The sequence below is a fragment of the Heterocephalus glaber genome, unplaced genomic scaffold (genome assembly GCF_053883595.1).
Source record: "Heterocephalus glaber isolate CG9 unplaced genomic scaffold, H.glaber_assembly_v1.0 deba00001442, whole genome shotgun sequence".
NCBI classification, from domain to species: domain Eukaryota; kingdom Metazoa; phylum Chordata; class Mammalia; order Rodentia; family Bathyergidae; genus Heterocephalus; species Heterocephalus glaber.
In genome coordinates this window covers 1,224,511-1,244,236 of record NW_028258296.1, presented here as the reverse complement: position 1 = coordinate 1,244,236, position 19,726 = coordinate 1,224,511, and the positions used below count along the sequence as shown (strand labels likewise).

The window sequence follows — 19,726 nt, the reverse complement described above, 5'->3', positions numbered from 1 at the left end:
CTCAAGTCCACGAGAGCCCAGCTGGGCTCATGATGGGCTAACTCATCCCCCCAGTGCAGATGTGGGACCGCTGCTCCCTGCACCTCAGCAGGCCAGTGAGATGGGACTTTAAAGAGGTGGCTGCGTTCAAGGTGGGCAACCCGACCGGTGTCCTCCTGAGGAGAGGACTTGGACCCCAGATGCCCACAGCCAGAGTCACCTGCAAGTCACAGAGACGGGCCTCAGGGGACAGCTCAGCTGCTGACGCCTGGCCTTCACCCTTTGGCTTCCTGAAACTGGAGGAGGGAAGTCTGAGCCGTCCGCTCTGTGGTATTCCTTGTGCAGCCCGGTGGACGCACAGAGGCCCGGGCAGCGCTGTGTCGAAAAGGGGCCCCCTCAGTGCCGTCAGCACTGTGCCCAGCACCTTCCAGTGGGTTACTGCCTCTCTGTCAGGAGCCCAGTGGGCCCGGGCACTGCCCTTCCTCTCGCTCCTCTGGCCCGCTCCGGGCCTCCGGTAAGCATCCATGGCAGTGTGGCTCCTCCTCAGGCCTGGTGACGGGGAGATGGCTATGGTGACCTGAGATCCCGGTCCGCATGGCGGGGCCACGGAGGGAGGCAATGCAGGGCCTGCTGTCGGGGACGAAGGTCTCCAGCGCTCCCCGTGGGGCAGACAAGGGAAGTGGCTTTCCCGGCAGCAGGAGGCTGGAGGCCCGGGGAGGCCTGAGACAGATCTGCCCCCGTGACAGGGCGGTGGGGGTCTTCAGAGGCCCGCATTGCGCATCTCCATCCTGGGCCCCCCGCCCCGCCTTGAATGTGTGTCCCACACGTGATCCCCAAACCACTCATCATGGGTGTTGTGGGAGGAGCCTCTGAGAGGTTAGGGGTATAAGGCCGGGGTCCCTGTGTGGCCCTGCTGGCTTGACAGGAAGAGGGTGCTTGTCTTGCCCTGCCACACAGTGCCGTCTGCTGTCTGAGGACACAGTGGGTGGCCTGCCTCTGATGCCAGTGCTGGGGTCCTGGGCCTCCCAGCCTCCAGGGCCATGAGCCACACCAGCCCCTGTGCGCCGTGCGTTACCCAGGCTCGGGCAAGCGGCTCCAGAGCAGGAGACAGCAAAGATGCGTGCCTTCCCCCGCCTGGGCGAGTGTGACTTCCTGGCCTGCGATGGCCCGAGTCCCCTCTGCACTCTTCTGGAATGAGCTCTGAGATTTTCCTTCCCCAGCTTCACAGCCCGGTCCTCAGTGAACCTGCTGGCTTCACCCTGCACAATGGCACACGCAGAGCTTTTGCCTCCTGTGGCCCAGGCCAAGGCGGTGGGGGAAGAAGCAGATGAGCTACGCGCTAACCCTAGAGCCCAAGGCCACACTGGAGGCTGGTGGGAGAGCTTCAACCCCCACAACAGACTTCCGGTCCCCAGGCAGCCCTGCCGGGAGGCTGAGGGGCAGGGAGGAGTACACAGGACTTGACCCGCCGCTTTAGCTGGAAGCCTTACTTGGTTCTCCTTGAAGGTGGAAGCTGGGTTTTTAAAAGCTGGGAGCAGAGGAGGCAAAGGAGGATGGGCCCTGGCCCTCAGGGGGGTCTCCCTCCGCCACTGCTGGCCAGGGGAGGAGCTGGTGGGCACAGCTCTCAGCACTGCTTCTCCAGCCCTGTTACCCTGTCCACGGCTTCCAGAGTCAGGGCCCAAATGCAGAGGGGCCCTTGGTCCACCCTGCCAACACCACGAGAGACAGCCTTGCCACTGCAGCCCTGGGTTCAGCCTCCGGGGCAGGATTCCCTCCCGACTTCATGGTCGCAAGCCATGAAAGCCAAAGAAAACTGGTGAGGAGAAATGACCCAGCTCCTGCAGCAACGATCGCCAGGAAACCGCAGGAGCTGGGGATTCGGAGACACTTGAACCCCTGGGTGTGAGGATCTCATCTGGATCTGCATGTTGGCAAAGCTGGTAGGAAGGAGTACCTGAGCCCGGATAGGCTGGATGTGTACAGTGGGACTGCAGACAGGTCTCATGTAGGAGTCTGTCTTAGAGATCCACCCTTCCCCTGTTATGAATAAGGGGGCCTGATGTAGCACAACCTGGGGCCTGGGAAGTGGGTGTGGGGCACAGGTGGGTGGTCGGCAGCGAGGTGAGTTCAGGAATCAACTTCTGGTTTTCTACATGCACAGCACTGCCATCATGAAAAAGCCAACACGGCGGTGGACATCGGTGTCTCTGTCCATGTCCTCAGGTTCTTTGGCAGGATTCAGCACCCGTACCGAAGGTTCCAGGTCACAAGCAAACGTGGCATGGCGCATGTGTTCCAGAGACGAACCAGCAGCGATTCTGCTCTCCTGAGTCCAGGGACACCCTGCTTCTTCCTGGGCAGGCCTGGGGGGATGGCGGCCCCTCTGTCAGCCCCGCCGAGTGGAGTCGAGGCGGTCAGGGGCGGCGGGCTCGCCTTGCTGGGGCCTGCTCTGGCCTCACTGGAGCTGACCTTCCTGCAGCTGCTTCTGGCGTCCACAAGCACTTGGGGCCCTCTCGGCATGCGAGGGAGATGTGCTCACTTAGGAAGGAGGAAGCGGACCTCGCTAAGCAGATCTCGCTCCACGCCACCCCAGCCCTCTGTTCCAATCTGGCTTCTTCATATCCCAGGAGGTCTCTTCTTTGGGATGAACCCAATAGCAGCAGTGGTTACGTGAGTGATGCTCTGCAGTGTGCCCTGCACACACTGCTCTCACTGCCTGAATGACCTTCTAAGGCAGGGAGTGTCCTTGCTTCCATTTTATAGATGGGGAAACTGAGGCTCCTAATGCTGCAAAGCTCGCAAAATGAGGAATGAGGGTGAAACCCAAGTGTCTGGCCTAAGACCCGGGACCCGTTTCTTACGCCGTTTTTCCTACTTAGCTGAGATGGGTGTCAGAGAATCTGCCCAAAGCGGGCCTGAGGTGACAGGCGCACCTGGTGTGCTGTGGAGTGACACCACCTGTGTGTTCACACCAGTGTCAGTTAATGACTGGCTATGGCACTCAGTGCCCTTGCAGTACGTCAGGGTGCTGACCACTGGACACATTCTAACTCATAAAATACCCACAGGCACCCGGTTAGGCACTGTTATAACTCTTCCCATCCACCAGTGGGTAAACTGAGGCACGTGCCAACACCACGGAGCTCCCAAATGTGGAAATGGGGTCTGCCCCAGGCGTCTGGGGCCCAAGCCCGGGGTCTGGCCGCACCGCCTCCCTGAAGCCCGGGCTGACACGCCAGGCCGAGTCAGGACCGAGGCAAGGTTGACTAGATTCCCACTTCCAACCCCGCACGCTGAACACCCACATGAGCCTGTGGCCGCTCAGTTCTGGAGCTTGGGGTTGGCCGTAGACAGCTTCTCTCCTGACTTGGTGGGAAGCGTGCTAAGGACTGAAGACCCCCTGCGAGCCGCAGTGTTGCCCACGTCGCATGCATCCTCGCAGGCCCTCGGCCAACCCCTCTGCGCTGGCTGCAGGACCCCGGCCCTGTGACCTGCATGGATGATAAGGCATGCGCAAGGTGGCTGGTCCCAGGGAGTGGGCCTTGTCGCTGCCGGGGTGGCTGGGTGATGCAGAAAGGTAGCCCAGGCAGGGACCAGGGGACAGCAGGGCAAGGTGGAGCCTCCTGTGTGGAACCGGGATTCCGGGCTGGTCCGCAAGGGCACAAGCCTGGCCCACCCCGGCCCGGGCATGTGTGCCTGCTGAGCTGCGGCCCTCACTGGGGCCTGTGGAGCTTCTGCCCAGCGTGAGGCTCCCAGGCCCCAGTGCAGCTCCTCTCCCTGTCCCTGAGGCTGCCTTCCTGCTGCTTGTTCCTCCACCTGAGCCTTTGGCCTCAGCCTTCTGTTGAGCCCTGGACCCGCTGGCTGCACAGCTCCCCTTGCTCTGTGCTGTTGGCCCTGCTGGTCTGCTGTCCTAGGAGGAGCCCTGGCACACTGCTGGGTACACGGCAGGCAGGCAGGCAGTGCTCGCTGCGCGGTGTGCATGCAGCGAGTGCAGGGCCTGGGGAGCGGGTGCCAGACTCCTTGTGTCAGTATCACAGCCTGCCAGGGGAACCCTGCTCTGCCTTGGTTCCATCCCCTAGGGTGGCCTCAAGGCTCAAGTGCCCTTGGGCCGGCTCTGCTCCCAGGCTCACCCCTGCTGTCCTTGTGAGGCTGGGCTGGCATGTTTCTGGGTGCAGAAATTTCCAGGTTCCCTCACCAGATGCCCCTGGGAGTGACCCCGGGAAGCCCAGGGGCAGGGGCAGACTCAGCTTTGCCCAGAGGGGACAGCGGTGCCCCCCCCCCCACTCCTCAGAGCCCCGGGCGCCCTGGGCTCCGCCCTGAGGACCTGGCACCAGTCACCCTCTCTTCTCAGGGTCTGGATACCAGCCACGCGGTGCCCCATCTGGATGGTGCCTCTCACCCTGCAAGACCCCTGCTGTGTGTCCTTCCTCAGCTGCTGCAACCCAAACATTCCGTTTTGCTCCCCAGTTGAACCCTACAATCCTACTATTGAGGCTACACTGGAGACCCTGTGGGAAAGCCTGGGGCACCCTATTCCTCATCCCGGCTGAGCCCCACTGACACCACATGTATAGCACTCAGAGTAACAGGCACTCAGGGTGACGGCTTGATCTGAAGTGTCCCCCAAGGCTCCCGTGTCCAGAGGCTCGGCTTCTGGATGGGCACTGGGTCATGGGGTGCTGACCTCATGGACAGATGAACCCACTGATGAATTCATAGCTGGGTAGGCTGTAGTAGGTAGAGGCTGGCAGATAGACCATAAGGTGTGACCTGGAAGGGCAGGTCTTGTCCTAGCCCCTTCCCTTCTCCCTGCTTCTCAGCCACCATGATGTGAGCAGCTTTCCTCCACCAACGTCCCCCATGCTGCTCCTACCTTGGAGCCAGCTGACCATGGACTGAACCCTCTGAAACTATGAGCCTCTCCTCCTGAAGGTGACTTAGGTCAGGTATTTGTCCCAGTGCTAGAAGGTGGTTGATAGGCAAGGTATGCACGGTGGGTGTAGTGCCCTGTACTTGTTCCAGTAGGTGAACCAATGCTGCCCATTAGAATACAGGGAAGGACAGCACACACCTGACCCCACCACGGATCACCCAGGTGTGGGCAGTCCTGACACTCAGACACCCAGCACCATGCACAGCAAAAGATGACACAGCTCCCATAGCATTAGCAATTTTTTATTTTCCTTTTTGTTGCATAGGAAATGCAGTACTTGCTTCCAGTAATTGTACTGTAATGTGAGAAGGTGGTAGCACTAATGGTTGAATACAAGAGTTAAACTAATCCACACCAGCTCAAAAAACCTGTGGAGATTTAGTTGAATAAGAATGGACGCCCACAGTGATTCTCAACCAATTACAAATTGTCACAGAACACAGTAAACTAAAAGGATAACTATGAGAGTCAACACGGTACACTAGAGGCACGGGGCCCGGTTCACAACCACCACTTCAGACCGAGTTATTAACACGGGGCTGCTCAGCACCACACAACCTGGCCCCCGCGGTGGGGCTGGACAGTGAGGCTCTCTGCGTGGACAGCGTCCACGCGTGTGACTGTTCTGGGCAGAGATTGAGGCTCCTAGGGTGGGAGCTGCCACGGGACCCCAGCGACCCTGGGGACCCTGCTGAGCTCCCAGCCAAGTCTGCTGGTGTCTCGTGCGAAGGGGGCAAACGCCTTCTTGGGGCAGAGACAGCCGCGTGAGCCCAGGGAGAGAGAGGAGGCTGGCTGTGTCATGTCACCCGCACGGCCAGTGGCCCTGTGGCCTTCGGCTGAGATGATAACAAAAAGCCAATTTACTATTATTGCCAGGAGAGAAATACAAGAAAACAATCAGGATAACAGTCAGAGGGGAAAAACATTTGTCATTTTGAGAAGTCAAGCACAAAACAGCAGGAACAACACCCCGATTTCCGGTCAGGGCTCCCCGAAGCCCCGGGGACCTGAGAGCTTAGTCTGGCCCAGTGGCTCCAGGGACGGGGCCCTCTGCGTGTGCTCGGGTGGCCACACTCTCTTTGGGGAGTTTGTGTCGTGGCTCACATTGCACACGGAGGGCAGGCGTGGGGTGAGCTTGGGGTCCAGGCCTGCAGAGGAGGCCCCGCCCACGCCCAGTTTAGGGTCCTCCTAATCTGGTTAGCGCAACCCTTTGGGGAATCAAAGGCAGATGGGTACTGACAGGGTAAAAATGAAAGATGAAGTGATTTAACTCGGGAAGGGAGTAGTTCCAAATTCAGACCAAAAAAAGTGCATCTAAAAAATTCCGTGTTAATAACAAACTTTTGCTTATGAACCGGGCCCAGACTTTGTACAGAGTTTTACTTTTGAAGGAAATGTTGCAATTGTGCATGAAACTGAAGAGCCACGTGATTTGTTAGAATTATTTTTCCTTTTTCCTTAACACGAGGAGGTCTGATGTGAATGGTCAAGTATGGTACCTGGCCGGACGCTGTCCCTCTACGGAGCTTCTTCCGGGGCAGTGCAGCCAGCAGGGCCAAGGGTCTACCTGCACCCGGAAATGTTCTCAGAGTGGCTTCTTGGCAGAGTTCTTGGAAGTCAAATGTAGTGCTGAGACAAAACCTCACCAGGTACTGATTTCTGAAATCAAACACCCAGGCCTGCCCCCTAGGAAAAAGAAAACAAAGCAAAACAAAAAACCCAAAACAAAACACAAGTAATACTGAATTTAAGTAAATGTATACCTCCAAAATACTGAAAACACCGGAAATCAAGAAGAGACAGAATTTGCGTTCTCGGTGAAATACCTTTAAACCTAGCTGACAAGAACCAAGTCAGAAAAGAAGACTAACATGACTGAGTAATACTCACACCGTTCACTAAGCATATGGAGAGCATGCATTAATATTGTACGGTTATTTTACATCACCTATACCAGAGGTCCTGACCGACAGACAGCGAAGGCTACCGGTGTAGAAAAATCTTACTTCAGAAGAGCAATATAATACAGATTTCACAGGCACTACATTTTAATATATCAGGTATTATGCTGGTTTTCTTATAATTCTTTCTGTCCTAAAGCTGGCATTATAACAATGACCAAAAAGGCAAGGATTGAAGTAAACGGAAAGTAGATACCAAAGTCGATATAGTTTTCTTCAGATAGATTAGTGCATAGTTCTCATGCAGATAAACACTGCTATGCATTTACACTGCTGGAAAGCAAAGTGAATTGAGCCCAAGTTGTCACATTTGTGTAAATCATTTTGTCAGCCTGTAATAGCACCATGTAATGGATTTGCATTAAACGTTAGATTGATTTCAGAATTGGTGACACAGTATTCACTACAGTTAAGTGCTATGGAATAGCTTCAATGGTACCTGCTATATATCAAAGCCATTTTCATCCCACTGCATTTTTTACTGGGAAAAATAAAAGGGAAACATCCATGACGCTAAGGAGACGGGTGCGCAGCCTTGGACCGGAAAGCAGAGTGGGTGCTAGGTCAGACAGGAAGTTCATGCGGCCTCAAGACAAGGTGGCCGGGGGGGATGGGCGGCTGCCCCGTGAGGCCAGGCCTGGGAGGGGGCAGGGGGTGCCCCGAAACTGCCCCACACCATGTCCGCCACATCTGACTCTGTTCTAGGGAGGCCTGTGACCAACAGCCAGGAAGAAAGGAAAAGCAGCAGACAACAGCGGGGGAGAGACAGAGACAGAGACTCGGGGAGGGTGCGAGCCACACCAGGGAGGCAGAGTGCATCAAAGGACATCTTAGAGACCCCCAGACAGCCCGGGGAGATGCCTGTTTTAATCCAGGTCTCATAAATACTTCCTGGCACCGCCACCACAGAGTCCAAAGCACGCGGGGATGAGGGTTCTAGGAGCGAGACCAACTTTTCGAGGTGGGCACTGCATACTCCTGTGGGCTGACTGAGTTCTTTGCCAGGCAAGGCTGGGGCCATCCCGCTCTGGTGGGAAATGGAGAGTGGCCACGGGGCCTGCGGGACTGGCCGTAGTGGGCAGGAACAGACAATAAACAGCTGTGGAACAGAAAGCTCGGAGGAAAGAGGGCTGAGGAAGGGCAGAGTGGCAGCGGCCGGGCCTCTGCTCAGGAAGGACTGGGTGAGCAGCTGGAAATGGTGAGGGTTAGCATTTGTGCCTCTGACTTCAGTTACCAAAGAAAAACTCAGGGAGCCCTGGGAGGGACTCTGCCAATCTTGCCAATGCCATCTGACAGGCGAGAGGGCCCCAGTGTGCCCCAGTGCCAGGGCTGGGCCTTCACAGCAGAGAGCTCTCGGTCTGCCTGTCTGCACCTCAGGGAGCAAAGTCTTCCTCAAATGTCTCTGCGCGGCTCTTAACCTAGAGAACCAAACACTCTGATGGCTGGTGTTTCTTTTTTCCTGCTGATCACAACCGAACTACAGTTTCCTGCTGCTGTCTGGACGATGAAACGTGAACAAAGTGGTAACTTAGTGTGTTTAATACTTCACCCCTGTCCGTTATCACCCTAGACTGCCTCCCTCATGTTTTAAAGCCTTTAAAACATTTTTCCTGCAAATCTGTTCAGAGTTCCCTAATTTTAGCTTCATCAGACTTAATACAACAAAATACCTTCAAAAATACAGCATACCTGTAACGTCCATTTACAATGGTTTCTCAGTAGACCTACACTTCTCAAGCATAGGCATATGCTATACCATTGAGAAAAAAAAATAACTGTATTTAAATACTTACAAAAAAAAAACCAGGAAACAGGAAAGTTTTAAACTTAAATCCAGTTCCCAAAGGGGAGAAGAAAGAAAAGCAATTCTATGAATGCTGCCTTTATAATGAACAATCAGAAATTTCACTAGGCTAATTTGACAGAAATTTTTCCTCATTTAAACAACATTACAAAAGTCCTGCATTACAAAATAGGGTAGAATAAATCAGTGTAATCAATAAAACTATACAACAATACAAATTACATATCTTCTGAGCGGGCAGTTTATCCCCTCTTTGCAGTCATGACTACAACATGCTCACTAAAAACAACTAAAACTGCCCAAACTATTGCTTAGTTTGTTTTGTTTAAAAAAGGGTGCAATTTTATTGTATATACAACCAATTTCCTGGAATACCTTGACCTATCGCAAGGTTTTGACAAAATGTTTGTCTAGGCTTTTCCCTTCACTGTGAAGCACTGAAAGCTGCTAGTTTTTCTTTTTTCTTTTTCTTTTTAGTGCACATATGTCATCATAAAGTAATGCCCAGCTAGGTGCTATCGGGGAAGGCAAAGTATGCTGGCTACAGGAAGTGATACCGTACGCTGACAATCACACCGTACAACAGCGCCAAACGACTATTCAACCACTTACCAGACACATATGAAAAATCCAAAATGTTTTATTTTATTTTTTTTCCCTTAAATAGAGATAACCAGTAAACAATTTTCAGAACTTGGAAGTTTAAAAACGTGCATATAAAAATGGGCATTATATACTTTTTATTGAATGTGGATTGACTGCAGTCTGCTAAGAAAAATGGGGTGTGGGTACTGAAGAAAAGGAGTCGTCTTTTTTTAAGGCTTGCTTGTGAAAGGAACAGTTGTAAAAACAAAATTGCTTGAAGCAGGGTCAGCTTAGTGCTTCACAGTTTGACTGCTTCTCTAAGAGGAGCCCTTCCTGCGCACGTGCATTCAAAAATCACAAAAAAGTACAAAGACAAACACCTAAAACACACTGCGTCAAGTGCAGCACTGACTTTGGTCAAATTAAAAAAAAAAAAGAAAAATTAATCATCGCTAAGCTTCTCTACATGATATAAGCAGGTATTGCATATTTTCGTACATCTGGGGGAAATAAAGGAAGACTCCAAATAAATTGTAAAATGCAGCAACATCCAAAATACTGACATTCTAAGCCTCTACAGATCTCAGAATAGCACTGCCACTGACCACACAGGACAATAAAGACTACTCCTACCTGCGAATGACTAACTGTCTACTTAGTTCTAGGTGTTGAAACCGACGATGGCGGACATAAAAGTCACATTTACAAAAAGTGTCTCCAAATGCTTGACCAGGGAAAAACCCCTTTCAATAGAGGAGCATGTGCAACAATTCCACAAATAATTGCTATCCAGGGCAAGGCACATTGATATGGAATTTTTGTTTTCGTGCAAATTAAGGAAAAAAAAACAAAACAACATTGTTTTGGGGGAAAGATGAGGAGCAAAGTGACTTCCCAAGAATCTCAGTTACTTGATTGTATAGGACAGTAGTAGGGCCCTTCTGAAGGGCTGGAAAACATAGTTTAAAGGCAAGTGCCTAGAGGAGGGTTACACTATTGTGTCTTAACGCACTCTACTTCAGCCTACGCTAACTATATAAAAATCAGTCACTAACACTAGAACATGCAAACTCCCTCGGCCGGCGTGGCCACCGCCAGGACGCGTACGTGTGTACAGCAGAGGAAACCTCCAGGCTGTCGGGAAGCAAAGGGCGCCTCGCTGTCTGGTAGAAAAATCACTTGCATTTTTTTTTTTGTTTGTTTCTGTTTTTTGTTTTTTTTTTTTGTTTTTTTTTTTTTTGTTTTTTTTTTTACATAAGATACAGGACATTTGGGGGTGCAAACTTTTTTTGTTATTCCTTATCGAGTACCCTCGATCTGAATGGGCACCAGCGTTTGTGTCAGTATTGGTTTCATCATATCATCATCATCATCATTTTCCCATAGCCCAGCTCAGGGACGCAAAGGTCTTTAAAATTCTGGACAATCTCTGATAGAATGAAGTGTCTGATGATAAATCTATGTTGCCAGATACATGTAAAAATTTTCAGAATTGGCATAATTCATGATAGTGACATCTAGCTTATAAAATTAACAGATACCATGATTTCATTTTAGTTATGTGCTTTGATAACAGAAAATAATTAGCATTTAATGTAGTTAACATATTGTGGTAAAAGCACCATTAGATTTGTTTTTTGTTTTTTTTTTTTTTAAATTTTCCTTCAGTTTTTAAAGGGATACAAGTTTAACAATAAAAAACATAAAAAGCAAAAATAGCTCCCCTTTTTCTTGCAAGGCTGTTTTTTACCCCAATAATTTAGAGTCCTGGGGTGCAAGGACTTGAAAAACAAAATAGAATTTTCAACAATCTCTATCTTACAAAGGCATTTAGCTATCCGATGAAATTGCACTTCACTCAATTCAAAATTCGATTGTTCTGATCGTTTCCTGTCAGTTTCTGTCAAAGCAGACCATCTCCCCTTTCCACGTGAAATTTTGTGTCATTGTTGAAATTGTTGAAAAAGAGTTGTTCTTTTTTTTAAATGTAAGTGCAGCATTTCAAAACTTTTTAAAAACTGAATAGTAGTAGTAGTTTGCCATTTTCAGAATTGTTCTGCAACGTGAGCGGATTCACTGTCCTTGCAGGCCATGGTATGGGCTTAACTGCTGACGGCTGAACCAAACCAAACTGAAAGAAAAATAAAAAAGGAACCAACTGCATTCTCTTTTTCCAATATGTTACGGAAACATCGCCCTTTGACTGTCCCGTAAGTATAGATTGCAGATCTCGGCTACTACGAAAGATTTAGTTCTCCGTGCGCCTCCTGCCTGCTCAGGGAGGCTACACCTGCGTGGGTCAATTCAGGAAACACTGTGAAACAGCGGGCTCTGTGGGGTGTTACGACAGGAAGCGTGAGCAAGGGTCATGCTCCGCCAGCCACAGCGCCTCAGTTCACGCCTGAGGAACACTTCACATGCTACAAAGCCCAGCCATTTCCAGCACCATATGAGAGATTACAACAGTCCCTAAAGTATTTAAAAAATCCCGAAAGGTTACGGCCTTTGCTGTTTGACCATAATGCTTGCTGTTTCCATGTACAGGTGGATCTGAATTGGTGTTTTCTCCCCTTCCACTGACAGTGAAGTTGTAGCCGCACGGGGCTGAGGTTGCGTCCAGGTTACAGAGTTGAGAAGGGGTCGGGTGGTCTGTCTGGTGGGTGGTGGGACGCGGTGACTTTTATCCCAGGTACCAGGACTGGAAGACAAGGGAAAGTGTGGTTAGAAGTGTGGCAGCACGTGTGCTTCGCATCGATGCAGCCCTGAGTTCAATCCTCAGCACTGCTGAAAAAGAGTCCAACTGATAAAACCCAGCGTATTTCAGAAGCTGCCCCTCCACCCACGGACTCGGATCTGCACCAGGATTCACTGGTAAGAGTGGGGGATGACAGGAGCAGCGGGGACGCTGCAGGTCACTCCTTGCGTGACACCCATCTTGCTGGGCGGGCTTCGGCCGTGTCCTGAATGCATCTGGCAGCGTGAAGCGCTTCTGCCTCTGCAGATACAAATTCGGTTTCATAGCCTGCGGGGCAGAAACCCGAGCACCTCGTTTATTGCCAGCCCTTGGGTGCCTGGCCCCTCACTCATTTCTCGAGAGGAAGCGCTGAGGGGTGCAAGGCGGCCGTGGGTCAGCAATGGCTCCCCTGATGGGTCCCACAGTGTCTCCCGAGAAAGGGGTGCTTGCTGAAGATGCAGTCTCAACACTGCTTCAACACAGGCCCAAGTGGCCGATAGTGACCCAGGGCTCCCCCCTGGGATCCCAGGCGGACACTCCCGAGAGTTAGATGTGGGCTGCAAATTAACGCTCTGCTCAGCTCAGTATTTCTCAAGTACTTCTGGCAATGGCACATAACAATCAGGAAGCAGCCAGCCTTCACCCTGGGGATCCCCAGAGCTCCGAGGGCCCGGGCCGTCCCCTCCGTCTCCCAGGGTCTGCGTGGCACCTCCTGTCACCAGTGGGCTAGGTGCTGGGCCCAGAGAGACAGCCGCGCACATCGCTTTGTCTGTTGGCAAAGAAGCAAAGCCAGGTAAACAAGGACCAAGGATGCACGAGCATCAGTTTCCCAAGTGAAATCAAAAAGTGCATGGCTTTTGCAGACTTTGCCCTGGCTGCGCTCTGACAAACGCGTTTGTCGCGGGTCACAGGAACGTCAGAGCCTCCTCACAGAGGGGTGACTCGGACGGTCCAAATCCCCACGTCAGAAAGGCTGTGCCCTGCCTTTGTCCCTGAGATTCAACTAGGGACGTAAGAGCTGTCTGATCTGGGGATCCATAGCTCAATGACAGCTATATGAAGGTTGGGATAGGATTTCCTGGTCACACAAGCCACCTTTGATTTCCGCATCAGTTAAGAACCCTAACCCACGCTGAAAACAACTCATCCCGAGCACTTTCAGATGTCCTCTGACCTCGTGCCTGGGCATCACAGTGCAGCCTCTCGTGTCCCCAAAGGGAATAGTCCCAGCAGCAACAAACTGACGCTAGCTGCACAAAAGGCAGACGAGGGGGCCGGAGGGAGAGCAGACCCGGCTGCAGCCCTGAGCGCACAGCGGGGCTCTGGCCTCGCGCCCTTTCCGAGGCAGCTGTGACCCCAACTTCCCGAGGGTGGCAATTCCTGGACTTTCCGCCGAAGAGGCCCGGGATGGACTCGGGGAGTCGGCAGGGGGAGCAGTTCTCCACACCACTGCGTCTGGGCCAGACCTCGGGGCACCACGAAAATCTGCAGTGCTTCTGCACTTCTCTTAAAAAGCAAAGCAAGAAAAAAAAGTTTCTTCACACATCTTACTATTCAGTATGTGCCTTGCCGACAAGGTTACCCAGAGCAGCTCTGTAATCCTTCACTGAAATAGGCTTTATTGATTGCTCTGGTCTATTGTTCCCTTTTCAAGTCCCCCAAGTTCAAGTTCATCCTGGTGTTACATCATGTCTGGTTGCTACGAGCAACCAGACAGCCCCAGACGTGACTATCATTAGCAAGAAGCCCTCGCTCTCCTCCCACCAGCCTTCCAGCGGTTCTGACGTAGCAGGCCCACTGCAAACACACTGAAGTATTTATTCTGCCTAATTTATGACTTCGAGAGCAAGTGGGACCCCCACTCCAAAACCCAACACTGTTGTATCTGTAATTAATCTGTCTTTCCCTGGCACTTGGGAAAGTGAGACAAAGGACTAATTATTGTGTTTCACCCTACACACTTCTTTCGGGGGGGGGGTGGATATTTGCATGGGAAAGAAAACTCCGAGGCCTAGCCCTGGCCCTCTCCTTCCTCCTGCCCTCTTGACATTTCATGAAATACTTTAGCTGCTTAGGGGAATTAGAAAAAAAAAATGCGAAGTGAATGTTACTCCTTCTGAGTTGGTATTCAGCAACACAAATCAACTCATGACATGTTTAAATTTAAATGCTAACCACACACTCTCAGAGTTACTTTAAAGGTTAGTTTTTAATCAATAGGAGTTGCTGACTCTGGGTTTTCGAGCTGCCCACTGCAACTTTTAGGCTTTTGTCTCCGGCTGAGGCTTGCGAACTTTCTTTCCTTGAGACGATTTTAGCAATGATTGGCAGAGAGAAGCCATTGTGCTCTGACCAGCCACAGGGCAATAAAGGAAGGGCCATCCTGGGGCGGGTGTCAATATGGCTCCTGAGGCAGGGGTGGGGGTTCTTTATTAACCTGTGAAAAACCTTAATTAACCCTTTCAGGCCCGACCAAAAGCTATTCTTCAGCTTTTCCACTCCTGTAATTTGACCATTAGTACTTATTCCAACATCACACTAATCTTCATGACAATTAGCCCAGCTACTTTGACCAGGACTTCGAAAGGGGAGTCAGTCAGGGGAACCGCACGGAGGACTTTTCTTCTGGAGTGAGGATGCTCTGACTAAACCATCTACAAGGCAGCAGATGAACAGTCCTAATGATAATATCTGAGCCCCAGTGAGGAGCTGAAGATGTTCACAGTCTTCGGCGAGGGGTGCGGCCTGCACGCGGTGAGCCCGTCCAATGCCATGAGCTTCTGCCAACAGCTAGCGGGCGAAGGATGGAGCAACCCTGTCGGAAAAGCCCCTTCCTCCCTCGGTCTCTGTCCTGTGAACAGTCAAGTTTCAAAACGCTCACTGAAGAATGAGTCTGCATATTCCCTTCCTGAGCCATGCCAGAAAAACAAGGGAAATCTGAGATTGTTACGTTGTTGAGGTTGAAAAGCAAATCACTGTGAAAACATTGCCACATGAAATACAGTTCACTTGTGGAGGGTCAAAAAAAGTCATCTTCAGACAGTTACTGACATAGGCTTGGGTTTCATATGGTTTCTGCCTTCCTACTTTATAGCCCTTTAATCCACCCTGCTGTGGCCAGAGGACTACAAAGGAGCTCTGTCCCTTAGCTGCAGGAGCCCAGTATCACAGTGCGGTATCTGACGATGCCCATCGGCACATTTCCATTAAGGAAGTAAACAGGGCGCTGTGATCGGAACCCTGGAGCTGCAGCCCTTCCCAGGTCCTCCAGCCCCACTCCCACCAGGGGGAGGCCGGGTACAATTAGCTCCATCACAAGGTCTGGGCAGGGGATGTACTGCGAGGGGAGGGGCGTCCTCCTCCAGTGTTCAAGGTGAAACATCAAAAGAAATCTGCAGTCCAGGACCAGAGCTCAGCTTTCCTGCTCTGCAGTCAGATGAAGAAGTAATCGCATCAGGTCGGAAAGTGCTGAGTAAGGGTTTAATAAAGTGCCTGCAGATGTGGCGTCTGCCAGGTATTCACCTCACGTAATGCAAAGCAGCTCCACACTGAACGTGCTGATAAAGTCTCATTTAACCATTGCGGCGCGGCTTTCTTTCCCTTCACAGTTCTCTGAGGAGTTTATCACACTTCCTGCCCTCAACGTGCAGCCCCGCGGATGCTCAGCCCCGCCGTCCTCAGGGTTATGCACCACAGCTGCGCCTGCCCCGTGGCACCCCAGGCAGGAAGCCGGGTGGTGTGGGCGCCCTGCGGTGCCAGGCCGGTTCCTGTCTGCCTCCCGGAGAGCGGTTAGGAAACGAACCAGTTTCCAGGACGCGGTCACGGGGCAGCGAGGGGACTCGGCCCCCGGGAGCACGCAGGCTCCTGTGCACAGGCGCGACTGGTGGGTAATGAGAAGTGTGTCTATGAGAAGTGTGTCTGTCGGGGGAAGTTCTGTTTTGCTCAAACCAAACGCAAGGGGTGCCAGGGAGACTGACAGGCAGACTCTGTTCCTCAAATTAAACAGTTGGGTGGAGTTTCATGCCGTCGCCCTGGCGAGAAGGCTGTAATGTGGAGCCCAGGGCTGGCCGAGGTGCCGCTTTCTCTGCCTCAAGGGGTCACGGGGCACGGCCCCCCGGAGCCGCATGGGCTGCGGGCCCCACGGACTGCCCTGGAGACGCTGCCCATGCTGGCTACGCTGGGCAGTACAGCTTCCTGCTGTTGCTCAGGTGAACTAAGTCCCTTCAGCACACACACACTGCCCTTGGCAGACCTGGCCCGAGCCTGGTGGTGCCTGTCCCTGCCCCAGGGCTCGGCTGCACGGGCCTTGGCCTCCATCGATGTGCAGGAGGAGCCCCATGCTGCTGGGTGCCCCTTGTGCTGGGCACCCCGTGCATGAGCTCTGAGGGCGTCTGGCCTGGGACCCCCTGCTTGAAGGGAGGTGCCAGGCTGCAGACTTCCTGACCCTTTGGGTGCCAGGCACCCGCCGCTCCTGCCCAGGACCTTCATCCCCAAGCCAGTGGGTGGGGCTGAGCCCCAGGACTCTGAGGCCCCAGTCCCATGTTCCCCCACTGTGTGACTTCTGGGACTTCCTGGTGACGGGTGCAGCACAGGTGTCAGCTGTTGGCACTGCCAACCTCAGGCTTTGATCTCCAGTCTTTTCCCCGCCTGCCTATACTTTGTTAAAGCCTGTTTTCGATAACTCTGAACCAAGACCTGCTTGATGTGCGGGAAACTGCTCACTTGGTGGCTGTCCTTTCTCCCCACTCGTCCCAGCTTCCAGGGACCTTCCGGTGCCCAAGCCACCACCTTCTCCCTGCTGGGCCTCATGCTTGGCTTTGCCGGTGCTTGCTGGTCCGTGGGCCCCTAGGGCTGCTTCTCAGGGCTTCCAGCCTGAGTCAGGGTGGCTGAGCTCCTAGCATCTTTTCTACCTGCTTAGGGGCACCCCATGTTCTGCCCCGCGGCCAGCAGGGGGGACATCGAACAAAGACTGAAAGAGGAAGGAAGAACAGGCTGTGTGCAGCCTTCCTGGACTGAGCGTCAGTCGGCACCCTCACCTCACCCTGGCCCCAGGTGACAGGTGGGGTCCCCATGAGATGCAGGGCCCCACGATCCCCCGGCACCGCCTGCAGCACCCTTTCCCGGCCAGCTGGACTGGCTGCCTCAGGAGCATGCGTGCCAGTTTGGGAACACAGACTGCAGCCTGCTCACTGCGAAGCCGGCACAGTGGCCAAACCACCAGTCCCTGGGGAACCACTGGCTGCTTCCAGCCAAGACCTCCGTTTCGGTTCAAACCTCAAGACAGGAAAACACTCATCTTTCTCTCCAGCAAGCCATGCAGTCCTCCAGACCTTGGGAGTGCACGAAGCCAGTTGTGCCAGCCGGGTCCAAGTGGGAACCTCCACCGCAGCCTGTGCCTGGGCTTTTGCCCTGGTGCACCTCTGCTGCCTCCGTGTGCCCATCCATCAGTCTCCTACACCCAGAGACTCTGGGGCTCCAAAGAGCACCCCGGCCCACGCCCCTGCCTGGAAACACAGTGGAGGCCGCAGGCACGGCTGAGAACCAGTGCCGGGAATCGTCACCAGCAGTCCTGGTGCTGGTTAGAAGCGCTGGCCAATGAGTCGGCAGCACCGAGTCTCAGTGCTTGGCTCTAGCTGCACCCATTTGTGGGGAGGGAATGCGGTGCCACCTGGCTGGCGCCTACACAGAGAACGGGAGCCAGGCAGACAGCAGGGGCTGCGGGTGCAGTCGGCCAGCTTCCTAGGAAGGACCTGGCTCCCCAAGGTGCCTCCTCTCATTTAAAGACATAATTTCTAGTTAAAAGTAGCAGCTGTAGCAGCCCCGTTCCCCAGTTGCAAGAGAAAGTTCCTGAGAAAATAACCTGTCTTTAATTGCGGTCTTGGAATTGGAGCAGGCCCGCCAAGAGCACAAAGGGTACAGGCTCAGGTCTGGGAGAGGCATCGGCCCTCAGCCTGCGAGGCTCAGCTCTGCCGGCGCGGGCGAGGGGGGGACTCGGGCGAGGGGGCAGGAACAATCCTATTTTGGTTTTTGTTAGCGGATGGCATACTACATAGATCAGAGACTTCCCATAAAACACCCCCCCCACACCGTACACAAAGCACAGGAAAATGCGAGGGAAAAAGGGAAAAACTAAAAGCAGCTTAGGGTGTGTTAACGCTGCCATTCTGTCAGCTTAAAGAGTATTTTATGCTTGATCAACAGCTCTTTTTTATTGTGCTTTTCTTTCATTCATTCAGGACATCAAAGCCGGGCGCCACCAGCATACCTGCCTTCTGGAGCTGCGGAGGAGGTTCTAATGAAGCCGGCACTGGGAGCCGAGACCCCCGTGGACACGGCAGTTCAAAGGGAATATTTCAACAATGATTACATTTTGTAAATCTTTTTATGAAAGAGACAGCTTATTTCCTGCTTTTTCATGAAAAATAGATTCTATCCATGAAAGGGAGCCCGCGCCACGGAAGCTGCCCGGGATCTGAGGTGCGGCATGGAGATTAAGGAGACAAGAACCCGACAAAATCGCCCCAAGTGCCCGTGCCCTGGCTGGGACGGCTGCCGGATGTGCGGGGCGGGGCCGGACAGCACGGCCCGAACCCCACGTTTGGGGTCTGCTCTCTGTGTTTTGATTCCACCAAAGCCAAAGACTATCAGGAGGCCATTGGGCCACCTGTTCTATCACACGAGAGCAAGATGAAAGGTTCTAGTTACAGACTCGCTAAGTGGTGTATTTTAATGCCCTGAGATGGGACAAACTCTTTTCCATATGGGAAGCTGGCCCATAAAAGGCTGGCTCTGCTCGCAGACATAAAGCGGGCTTTCTTAGGGCCAGAAACAGAGGAGTGGCCCGGCCCTTTCTAAGTTTGGATTTTCACATTAAAATAATCTTTTGCCTGGCAGGGAGGGAGTTGCAGAGGATGGGGAAGGAAGGGAATATGATTTCCTGGGGAGCTATGAAATGAGAAAATGTATGTTTTCTACACATCGGATTCCAAATTTAATTAAATGCCTGTTGCCTAACAAGTGCAGACAGTCACACTTGGGGCTGCCCATGGCGGCCCGGGAGGTGCCTTTCTGTTAGAGACAGAGCGTGGGAGTGAGGCCAGCGCAGCAGAGCGAGGCCCCACCCTGAGCACGAGCACCCCAGCCACCTCACCCTGTTCCTCCTGACCAGGCTCAGGCTCTGGCAAATCCCTTCAGAGGCCTCGCTGCCTGATGTGCAGGTAGACAAAGTCCAGGAAGGAAAACAGCACTGCATGGACAGTCCAGGTGCTCGGGGTTCTAGTCTCACCTCCAGCAGCAGCCAGCAGATCGGGCTCCTCCGACCCCCACCCGGGGCAGGGACGGCAGCACCTGCTGGCCCCGGGCTTTGCCACCTGCAGGGCTGCACCTCGGGTGCGTGTCCCTCCCTCCTCCCCTGCAGCCCAGCCCCCTGGAGTGGGGACGGGCCCTGACCACACCACCAGGCAGAAGGCGGTGGGTGGGGAGGCAGCCCCAAGGGCAGAACTACCACCTTGCGGGCGTCAGGGCAAGAGGCTGTGGCAGGGAGCGGGGCTCATAGAGGCAGGGCCTGGGCAGCACGGGGAGGCGGCCGAGGAGTCCCGGCGTCCAGGTCCACAGGAGCAGACGTGGGGCCAGTGAGGTGCACGATCTGGGCCAACCCAGCCAAACTGCCACTGCGGACCGGGCACCCCATGTGCCTCGGCTGTCCACAAAGATCCGCTCCTGCGTCTTTC

The 19,726-nt window shown here is 53.3% G+C and overlaps 1 protein-coding gene and 1 long non-coding RNA gene across 14 annotated transcripts in view; one reads left to right on the top strand and one right to left on the bottom strand.

Annotated features, from left to right (window-relative positions):
- The window catches only part of LOC110348458 (uncharacterized), a 50,387-nt gene extending 31,374 nt beyond the window's left edge, over positions 1-19,013 (top strand). Inside the window, exons 2-3 of the long non-coding RNA XR_002393722.2 lie at positions 11,351-15,879; positions 18,233-19,013. This is a non-coding gene — a long non-coding RNA (uncharacterized LOC110348458). The remainder of the gene's footprint in view (positions 1-11,350; positions 15,880-18,232) is intronic.
- Nfia (nuclear factor I A) overlaps positions 5,139-19,726 on the bottom strand; it is a 306,327-nt gene continuing 291,739 nt past the window's right edge. For all 13 annotated transcript variants that reach the window (XM_087212645.1, XM_021255657.2, XM_021255656.2 and 10 more), the window contains one exon: positions 5,139-11,960. In XM_087212645.1, coding sequence (XP_087068771.1) covers positions 11,943-11,960 — 18 coding nt within the window. In that variant the 3' untranslated portion in view covers positions 5,139-11,942. The remainder of the gene's footprint in view (positions 11,961-19,726) is intronic.